At 47.1% G+C, this 11,287-nt stretch overlaps 1 protein-coding gene across 2 annotated transcripts in view; it reads left to right on the forward strand.

The window, feature by feature from the left end:
* Positions 1–11,021, forward strand: part of dlec1 (DLEC1 cilia and flagella associated protein) — a 180,703-nt gene extending 169,682 nt beyond the window's left edge. For both annotated transcript variants that reach the window (XM_085987395.1, XM_085987396.1), the window contains exons 36-39: positions 4,267–4,392; positions 7,442–7,595; positions 8,858–8,981; positions 10,763–11,021. In XM_085987395.1, coding sequence (XP_085843521.1) covers positions 4,267–4,392; positions 7,442–7,595; positions 8,858–8,981; positions 10,763–10,886 — 528 coding nt within the window. In that variant the 3' untranslated portion in view covers positions 10,887–11,021. The remainder of the gene's footprint in view (positions 1–4,266; positions 4,393–7,441; positions 7,596–8,857; positions 8,982–10,762) is intronic.
* The last annotated feature ends 266 nt before the right edge of the window (positions 11,022–11,287 follow it).

The raw sequence follows: 11,287 nt of genomic DNA on the forward strand, positions 1-11,287 counted from the left end.
ATTTATTTACAGGTTGAATCATGCATAGGACTAGTGAGACACCACAAAATACTGCGAGTGCAGCAAGAAAGAAGTTGCCTTTATATAGCACCTTCCCCATTTCAGGATGCCCCAAAGCACTTTCCTGCCAAAGGATTGCTTTTAAAATGAAATGGCTGTTGTTTTGTAGGCAAACCTAGCAGCCAATTTGCACACAGCAAGGTCCCACAAACAGCAATGCGATAAATAACCAGTTAATCTGTTTTTGGCAGTGTTGACTAAGGAATAAACATTGGCCAGGATACCAAGATACATAGAAACATAGAAGATAGGAGCAGGAGTAGGCCATTCAGCCCCTCGAGCCTGCTCCGCCATTTAATGAGATCATGGCTGATCATCCAAATTCAGTACCCTGTCCCTGCTTTCTCCCCATATCCCTTGATCCCTTTAGCCTTAAGAAATATATCTAACTCCTTCTTGAATATATTTAATGAATTGGCCTCAACTGCCTTGTGTGGTAAAGAATTCCACAGGTTCACCACTCTCTGGGTGAAGAAATTCCTCCTCATCTCAGTCCTAAATGGCTTACCCCTTATCCTTAGACTGTGACCCCTGGTTCTGGACTCCCCCGCCATCAGGAACATCCTTCCTGCATCTAGTCTGTCTAGTCTTGTGAGAATTTTCTAAGTTTCAATGAGATCCCCTCTCATTCTTCTAAACTCTAGCAAATACAAGCCCAATCAACTCAATCTCTCTTCATACGTCATTCCTGCCATCCCAGGTATCAGTCTGGTGAATCTTCGCTGCACTCCCTCCATGGCAAGAACATCCTTCCTCAGATAAGGCGACCAAAACTGCACACAATACTCAAGGTGTGGTCTCACCAAGGCCCTGTACAACTGCAGCAAGACATCCTTGCTCCTGTACTCGAATCCTCTCGCTATGAAGGCCAACATACCATTTGCCTTCTTAACCGCCTGCTGCACCTGCATGCTTACCTTCAGCGACTGGTGCACAAGGACACCCAGGTCTTGTTGCACTTCCCCTTTTCCCAATCTATTGCCGTTCAGATAATAATCTGCCTTCCTGTTTTTGCCACCAAAGTGGATAACCTCGCATTTATCCACATTATACTGCATCAGCCATGCATCTGCCTAATCACCCAACCTGTCCAAATCATACTGGAGTTTCTCTGCATCCTCCTCACAGCACACACACCCACCCAGCTTTGTGTCGTCTGCAAATTTGGAGATATTACATCTAGTTCCCTCGTCTAGATCATTAATATATATTGTGAATAACTGGGGTCCTAGCACCGATCCCTGCGGTACCCCACTAGTCACTGCCTGCCACTCGGAAAACGACCCCTTTATTCCAACTCTTTGCTTCCTGTCTGCCAACCAGTTCTCTATCCAAGTCAGTACCTTGCCCCCAATCCCATGTGCTTTAACTTTACACGCTAATCTCTTATGCAGGACCTTATCGAAAGCCTTCTGAAAGACCAAATACACCACATCCACTGGTTCTCCCTTATCTATTCTACCAGTTACATCCTCAAAAAATTCCAGTAGTTTAGTCAAGCACGATTTACCTTTTGTAAATCCATGTTGACTTTGTCTGATCCTGTCACTGTTTTCCAAGTGCTCTGCTATTACACCTTTTATAATGGACTCTAGCATTTTCCCCACTACAGATGTGAGGCTTACCGGTCTATAATTCCCCATTTTCTCTACCACCTTTTTTGAATAGTGGGGTTACATTAGCTACCCTCCAATCCATGGGAACTGTTCCAGAGTCTTATCAAATTTTGGAAGATGACCAGCAATGCATCTACTATTTCTAGGGCCACTTCCTTAAGTACCCTAAGATGTAGATTATCAGGCCCTGGGGATTTATCGGCCTTCAATCCCATCAATTTCCCTAACACCATTTTCCGACAAATACTGATTTCATTCAGTTCCTCCCTCTCATTAGACCCTATGTTCCCCGACATCTCTGGGAGGTTATTTGTGTCCTCCTTTGTGAAGACAGAACCAAAGTATGTAATTAATTGGACTGCCATTTCTTTGTTCCCATTATAAATTCCCCTGATTCTGACTGCAAGGGACCTACGCTTGACTTCACCAATCTTTTTATCTTCACATATCTATAGTAACATTGGTTACTAGACGACGATGGAGGGTAATGCAGTAACCCATCAAAGACATTGGCCGTGTTTACTGTTGGGCTGCAATGCCCACTGATGGGTACACATTCCTTCCTGGTTTTGTGGCTGGGAAACTGGCCTTCAGAACAGGCTTTTAGCTAATTAAATGGGCCATTTTTTGCAGAGTTGCCCCCCCCCCCAACTCAAAACACTAGGAGCCGGTAGACTGGGGAGAGTGAAAATTTAACATTCGTAAAGTTAAGAGAATATAAAGTTAGAATAGATTTTATATAAACTAGAAAAAAAGAGAAAGGTTTAAGTTAAAAGGAACAGCAGTGTAGTACAGGCAAGGTGCTTACAGTCTTTTATTATGTATAAGATTTTGTTGTAGGTGTTAAGTTTAGTGCTAATATTACAGGAATAAATGTGATTCTGCAAATCAATGTATTTTAAAGGTTGAATTTACAGTGCCCCAATACGTTACACCATGGAATGGGAAACTTGCCTCACTGTGAGGAAGTGAAAACATTGTTCAGTAATGTATTGACAACGCAAAGGCCATCTCGGTACAGAGGGCAGAACCCCAAGTTAACGTCTTCCTCCCAGGAATCTTCCTGTAAAGCGCTTTGGACGCCGAGCTGGTGCAATGTGCAGTATTAATGCAAGTCCTTCCTTACTTATATGTGAATTGCTATGCAATGGATGCATTTTGAATGTTGGTTTCACAGCCATGCTCTAATACAGTAACAGGCGCTCAGTGCTGTACATGGCTAAAACAAGCGCTCTACTCGGAGCTCCGACACGGCAAGAGAGCCCCAGGTGGGCAGAGGAAATGCTTCAAGGACACCCTCAAAGCCTCCTTGAAAAAGTGCAACATCCCCACCGACACCTGGGAATCCCTGGCCCAAGACCGCACAAAGTGGAGGAGAAGCATCTGGGAAGGCGCCGAGCACCTTAAGCCTCTTTGCCGGGAGCAAGAGGAAGCCAAGCGCAAACAGTGCAAGGAGCACACATCAACCCAAGCACCCCACCCACCCGCCCCTTCAACCACCGTCTGTCCCACCTGTGACAGAGACTGCGGGCTGGATTTTGTCAATGGGGACGTGATGGAGGCGGGACTCCCACTTTTTGGGTTGTAGTCCTGCCTCCATCGACTTGTGACCAACCCACGCTATTTTCCCTTGATTGACCTTGTTAAGCCCGCCCAGCGGGCTCAGTAGGCCAATTAAGTGACACCTGGTTACTGGTGACGTCAGTGATTGACATTTCATCTGTCAAGAGCTTTTGACAGATGAAAAATCAACGTTTGACAGCACAATGGACATCTCGACCCCTCCAACCCCTTCAGACCGACGGTCCACCTCGTGATTCGGAGCCGTCGGGAAGCCCACACGTCAGGGCTAAAAATAGGGATGAGGCAAAAAACTGCCTGTTAACTGTTAACAGGCAGTTAATTGGCACTAATCCCCTTCCCGCCTCGGGGAGGCGGCTCCCAGCACAGGTCGGATACCCGCCTCCTGGGACATTGGCACGGAGGCGGGTTGGGGGCAGGATGGGTTCCTTCCCCCCGATTCTGCAATTTTCCCACCACTCCCGCCTCCACGGGGCTTGGAAATTCGAGCCCAGTAGGTCCCGCATTGGACTCATCAGTCACCTGAGAACTCAGTTTTAATGTGGAAGCAAGTCATCTTCGGTTCCGAGTGACTGCCTAAGAAGAAGACATGGCTAATCCTACCTTACAACAGTGACTACAACCAATGAAGTACTTTTGAAGTGTAAAGCGCTCTGGGATGTCCTGAGATCATGAAAGGTCCTATATATGTGATGAAATATATGCCTTCATCAGCCTATGTGTTTTACCTGTGTGTTTCACCTGCTTGTATTGTGTGAACCGCCCCCTTTTGTTCCTATTGTGTGTATTGGCTACGCCCCCTGTCTTTTGCCATATAAAGGTCTCAGGAGCTGTATGAGTCATTCCTACCAGACGCCCGATGTGGGAAGACCTGTAATGCTGCTATGTTCTTAGTGATTAAAAGCCTTAGTTGAATCCTTTAAATTCCTTGTCTTTGAGTTATTGAAGGCACATCAATATAAATGCAAGTCTTTTTTTCTTTTTAATGTTTCCCGGTGCATCTTTGCAGGTCACCGTGGCATTCTGCACTTCCCTGGATTTGCTGAGCTTCCAGGAGAAGCAGTTTAAGATGAGGGAGCGGAAGCGGGAGTTTAAGCAGGACCTCGTGATTGAGTACAACAATAAGACTACACAGGTAAGGGGGAGTTCCAGCACAGAGACCTTTCCAACCCATTGCGGTATGTTCTCTGGCTTCTTGTTAAGGCCTCAAAAACAGAAACAAAATGCTGCTGGTATTGCGTAGTGGGTTTTACCACACCGTATGATTTTTGAGAAGCGTGTCTATAAATTTCTAAAAATTCAAACCAGACACCACAGGAAGATTTCACCTGCAAAATTGTGTGTTTTTTTTGTGTTCTCGGAATGATGGCAGGGACGCTTTCATTCCCACCGCTACAGTTATCCAATCATATTTTGAAAAACGTTCTGTTGCCTGGCAGATTGCCTCAAACATTTATCACTCTTTGGTAAAGAAGCTTGCGGCTGGTAATTATTCCAGTAGAGGGGCTACTTCACGATAGCAAAATACTGCAGATGCTGGAAATCCGAAATAACAACAGCAAATGCTGGAAAAACTCAGCAGGCCAGGCAACATCCGTGGAGAGAAAATAGAGTCAACGTTTCGGGGCAAACCCTTTGTCAAGACAAAGGGGCTACTTCAGGGGTCCAGCCCCCTTTCCCCGGCCGCTGTCTCAGGCTAAACCAAATTGTTAGCAACCTTTGGCGTCCTGTTCGGCCCCAAGCCGAGTTTCTAATTACAGGGGGAAAGGGGGCAGACAGCGGAGGCAGCTGATCATATGGTCAATGGTGGTGACAAAGGTGTCCAGGAACTACCTCCATTTGGTACTGGGATGAGGGTGGAAGGAGTCAGAGGAGAGGGATTTCAGAAGACAGTTAACTACATGGTATAGCGGAGAAAAGAAGCCGGGGGTTATCTTTGCATTCCAGGGTGATGCTGGAGTAGTGAGTTTTGGCAGAGGGGAGAGAGGCCCGCTAGCACTTGATGTGTTCCAGCCAGATCTGGTGATGGACGGCTAAGCCAGTTGTGTACCTCCCAAACCCACGACCTCTTCCACCTAGAAGGACAAGGGCAGCAGGCGCAAGAGAACACCACCACCTCCAAGTTCCCCTCCAAGTCACACACACCATCCTGACTTGGAAATATATCGCCGATCCTTCATCGTCACTGGGTCAAAATCCTGGAACTCCCTCCCTAACAGCACTGTGGGAGCACCTTCACCACTCGGACTGCAGCGGTTCAAGAAGGCGGCTCACCACCACCTTCTCAAGGGCAACTAGGGATGGGCAATAAATGCCGGCCTTGCCAGCGACGCCCACATCCCGTGAATGAATTTTTTAAAAGATACGCTGAAGTCTGCAGCCCTTGGACCTGATCAAGTGAAGTTGGGGGCCGTACCCTGGGGAGAGACTGGAATGGGAAACAGTAAAGATTTTTTGCGGGGGCATCCGCCTTTGATATCCTTATCCCCTGCAAAAATCTGGTCAAACATATTGACGGCTGTAGAAGTATCATGACGGATGGAGGGGGCAAGGTCTAGGCAATTGGAAGTTTAAAAGTGCAGTTATAAGTGACATGGGGGCAGTACTTTCCTCCTGCAGACACAGAAAGAAGTGGGGTGAAACATAGAAACAGGAGTAGGCCATTCAGCCCTTCGAGCCTGCTCCGCCATTCAATATGATCATGGCTGATTCTCTATCTCAATACCATATTCCTGCTCTCTCCCCATACCCCTTGATGCCTTTTGTGTCTAGAAATCTATCTAACTCCTTCTTAAATATATTCAGTGACTTGGCCTCCACAGCCTGCTGTGGTAGAGAATGCCACAGGTTCACCACCCTCTGAGTGAAGAATTTCTCCTCCTCTCAGTCCTAAATCTCCTACCCCGTATCCGGAAACTGTGACCCCTCATTCTAGACCCCCCAGCCAGGGGAAACATCCTCCCTGCATCCAGTCTGTCTAGCCCTGTCAGAATTTTATACGTTTCAATGAGATCCCCTCATTCTTCTAAACTCTAGTGAATACAGGCCTAGTCGAGCCAATCTCTCCTCATACGATAGTCCTGCCATCCCAGGAATCAGTCTGGTGAACCTTCGCTGCACTCCCTCTATGGTAAGTGGGGGGAGGGGGAGGGAGCATACAAGGAAGTGTTCGACGATGGCCTTGTCAGTGATCGGGACTATGGGAGTAGGGAAGTCAAGGGAGATGACAAGATCGAGGGGCTGACCGTGAATATGTGTAACAGAGTTTATGTGGAAAGAGAGATTTGGGACAGACAAGAGGGCATGGGACGTTGAGATGGAGATTAAGAGTAACCAAGGATATGAGGCAAAGTCTACTTTCTTCAGCCACAAACTTTGACTGGGCTAGCTGCAGAAATGGACCTGAAAGGGGGCCTGTTTACAATGTTCAGTTCAGAGCCCTTCCTGAGGACATGTTCCACTGGCCTATTTTTCTGTGTCTGAAATAGTTGTAACTGAATTGCCTATTTAATCTTCATTTTAACCTGTCCCCTGGTAATTGAACCCTTTTCCATAACGATTAATTCACCCGGAGCACATTGATAAGTTCAAATTAGATCAAATCAAAGGCTCCTCTCTTTTGAAAGCTAACTTCCTTACCATCTCCTCAGATCAAATCACAGAAATCACAGAAACCCCACAGTGCAGATAGAGGCCATTTCGGCCCATCGAGCCTGCACCGACACATATCCCACCCAATCCCCGTAACCCCTACACCAACACATATCCCACCCTATCCCTGTAACCCCACATATTTAATCCCCCTAACACTAAGGGTCAATTTATCATAGCCAATCAACCTAACCGCGCACATCTTTGGACTGTGGGAGGAAACCGGAGCACCCGGAGGAAACCCACGCAAACACGGGGAGAATGTGCAAACTCCACACAGACAGTCGCCCGAGGCCGGATTCGAACCCGGGTCTCTGGCGCTGTGAGGCAACAGTGCTAACCACTATGCCACCGTGCTGCCCATCTGGTATCTGGTTAATCTGTGATGCACCCTCTGATTTTTCCTGACTGGATTGGGGATAAATGCAGATTTGCAGCTGCTTCTTTTTTAATTAAAATAATAAAATCTGTATTTGCGGAATATGTATGCTGTTAAGGAGATAATGAGTGAAAACCTGGATTCCTCCTTACAGCTCATTCCTCTCCACGCTTACTTCATGCTGCCGTTCTTTGAGCTCTCCACCGACTACATCGATTTTGGTACCTGCTTGGTTGGACAGACCAGAATAAAGGAGATCTTCCTCCTGAACAGGACGGGATCAAAGAGTTACTGGACCGCAGTGATGGGTGAGACCCCCCAAATGCCTTGCATCCACTGAGGCGAGGACAGCCATCCATTTTATAACCGAGTGCACTTTGGAGTAGGTTTTACAAATGCGTGCACCGGGCACAGTGCTTCCTGTGGCGTGTTACCCCAGCCTCCGTCACACAGTGAGGAGGTGAACCTGACAGCCATGTGTTATTGTCTTCACTGCTAATGGCGAAATGTGCAAAATTTCAACCTTGATCCCTTTATCAATTAAAGATTTTGTCAGTTTGATTAGATCCTAATGCAAGAGGGAAATCCATGATACACACTCGGACTCTGGGTGCACGGGTTTTATGGTCCAAAGGGCCTGTTCACACTCCGGATTTTCTTACTGCCACAAGTAAGAATTTGCCTTCAGTTACCTCTGTCCTTCAGAACCCCTTCTGTAAAAAAATTAAGGTGCGAGAAAGGAGGATGAAAAGCTATTTCCTGTGGTGAGGGAGTGCAGAACAAGGGGACATAATCTTAACATTAGAGCCAGGCCATTCAGGACTGGTGTCGGGAAGCACTTCTTCACACCAAAGTGGCTAGTGCATTAGCAGAGCCAGCACCTGGGGCAATGGGCCAAATGGCCTCCTTATGTGTTGTAAATTTCTAAATAGCCTGAAGTTGCTGAGCTTTTTCCTGGCCTACACCAGACTGTCCCCCTTGGGCCCAGTCACCTCACGAGCAACACCAGAAGCAACTCTGCCCCCAAACCCTCTCCCCGTGTCTCTGCAGCTAATGTGCTGCCAGCATGCGACATGACGATGACAATGGGACGGGGAGGTATTGGTTTGGATACTGTGCTTTCACCTCTATAACCTGGGCTCCAATGCAGTAGACTGAAAGGATGCAAATTCTCTCTCTTGGCTGCAGCTGTCACACATGAACTGAGGGTTTAGACCAGCTCAGTCTTGTTCTTAGCAGCGATGGAACAGCACAAAAACCGGCGCTTCATTGGCACTCTCACTCAGAATGGCTGGTGTGAGAAATGGAAAATGTTGCATTGGTGCGACGGGGATTGGTACGAAGGCACGATCGAGGGAGCATATTACAGGGTGCTACACCTGACCCGGGGAGTAGTTGATGCTCGCACTGGGTACCAATATTTTGTGTGATCCAACCCCCTCCCTCACCTTTCATCGGTGCTGAGCCCTATCAGGGTCTTTCTATCTCCAAGGCGGCGATGGACCCTCTTCTATTGCCAGATTGAACAGATAGTGTCACTCAGTGCTAAACTGCTACCGTCTCTCCACAGCTCCGTGTGAAAGCCAGGAGGACCAGGGTGTGTTTGAAGTTTGTCCCACGTGTGGGATTCTGGAGGAACACACCATCCATTTATCGTCGAGCCGCGTAGCGTTACAGATCAACTTCACCGCCAGGTAACCGCGAGTCCTCGTTACACTGCACTGCACTGGGATGTCATCCTGCTGTCATCTGTAAAGAGAGATATGGATACAGTAGTGTCATGGTTATGTTACTGGTGTAGTAATCCAGAGAACGTGGGTTCAAATCCCCCCCCCCCCACGGTGGGCAGTTTGAGAACGTGAATTCCGTTTTTAAAAGTCTGCCAATAAAAAATGCCGGTATCAGTAAAAGTGACCACGAAGCTGTCAGATTGTTGTAAAAACACAACTAATGTCCTTTAGGAAAGGAAACCTCTCACCCTTACCCAGTCTATGTATGACTCCAGTCCCACACCAAAGTGGTTGACTCTTAACTGCCCTCTCAAGTGGCTTAGCAAGACGCTACAAATAGAAGACCCATCTCTGGGGAACTAGGGATGGGTAATAAATGCCAGCCTTTCCAAGGATGCCCACATCAAGAATGAACACAAAAAAACATACACAGTCAGTAACAGATAGCATCATGGTGCCACCAACTGCATAATTGGGTCTTACTTGATTAAAAAGAATTTTTGCATTTCTATATAGCGCCTTATCACATCTCTCAAACATCCCAAGTCAGTTTACATACATTGAACTGCTTTGAATGCAGACACTGTTGTTTTGTAGGCAAATATGCAGCCACAGCAAGATCCCAGGACACGGGGAGAGCTGCCTGCTGACTTTAACATCCACTAAACCATCAGAAAAGACAAGACCTCAGTTTAATGAAAGATGCAGCATCCATAATGCGGCATATCCTCAGTACGGAGTGTCAGCCTAGATTATGTGCTTAGGTCCTGGAGTGGAGCTTAAGTGTGGTACCGAGGGAGTGTCGGAGGTGCCGTCTTTCGGACGAGACGTTAAACCGAGATCCTGTCTGCTCTCTCAGGTGGACGTAAAAGATCCCACGACACTATTTCGAAGAAGAGCAGGGGGAGTTCTCCTGGGTGTCCTGGCCAATATTTATCCCTCAACCAATAAAAAAAAACCCCCACCAAATTAGGAGGTGCCTGTTGTGTAGATGGGAGCAGAAAATTACAAAGGAACATAGACAGTAAAGTAATTTGGCAAAACTGTGGCAGATGGAGTTCGATGTGGGGAAATGTGATCCAAGAAAGATGCATCAAATATTTTAATAGTGAGAGGCTAGAAACTGTGGAGAAACAAAGGCTTTTGGGTGTCCAAGTACACAAATCACTCAAAACTAGTGCACAGGTACAAAAAGGTTCATATCAAGGCCTTCCTATCGAGGGGGCTGGAATACGAAGGGGAGGAAGTTGTGCCTCGGGTGTGCAGAGCCTTGGTCAGGCCCCACCTGGAGCACCGTGTTCAGTTTTGGGCACCACACCTCCAGAAGGATATATTGGCCTTGGAGGGTGGGGTACAGCACAGATTCACCAGAATGATACCGGGGCTTAAAGAGTTAAATTATGAGGACAGGTTGCACAAATTTGGTTTGTAGTCCCTTAGATTTACCAGGAAAGGGCTGGGAAATGGGATTTGAGGTCCTAGCTCTGGTAAAAGAGCTAGCAGTGGTTGAGGTGCGATGGGCAGAATGGCCTCCTTCTGTGGTGTAATTAGGGGGGTTGGATGAGTTGCTGGAGAGGGCAGGGTAAGAAGGATAAGGTGAGAAGGTGCAGTTGATGTCTGAACAAGGGATGGTCTCCTCCGGCCCAACAGCTTTCCCTGCTCCGAAAACATTCTTACGCGTTTTCCAGAGTCCACTCACTCCTCCCACAGACGCAGTAACTTCAGTTTCTCTTGCTTCATCGCAGAGACAGAAAAGTGTACAAAACGAGCGTCACCATCCAAGGAATACTGGGAGAGAAACACGTAACATTCTCAGTCCGAGGAAGTGGATCGATTGACGAACGATATGAAGCTGTGTACACACCCTAGCGTCAGCAGAATTCGAAAATGCACGGTGTCTCCGCCCTGTGAACAAATCTGTCAACTTAAATATTAACGTTGTACGGTCTTCATAAACTCATTTAGAGAACATCACCAGTAATAAACCGTTTGAAAATTTTGAAAGTTGTTATTTTTTATTAAATATAAAATTTCTAGTGACAAAGATCAGTTCCTTATGTGAAAGGCACGCAGCAGTGTCTTCATTAACTCGCAATATGGGGGTCCTTCTAACCGGGACACCTGCGGGATCGGGTGACACGCCGGCTCTACACTCCACCCAATACTGCTCTCCATTTACTTCAACAGAGAGCCATATCGGGCCGGGTGTAAAACTGCCATCGCATCTGATCCGTCGGTTTCCCGAAGGGCAGGTTAGGTTAAAATTGTCC

This window comes from Somniosus microcephalus, chromosome 5 (genome assembly GCF_052327205.1).
Source record: "Somniosus microcephalus isolate GS21.2 chromosome 5, FLI_Smic_1.0, whole genome shotgun sequence".
Lineage (NCBI taxonomy): Eukaryota > Metazoa > Chordata > Chondrichthyes > Squaliformes > Somniosidae > Somniosus > Somniosus microcephalus.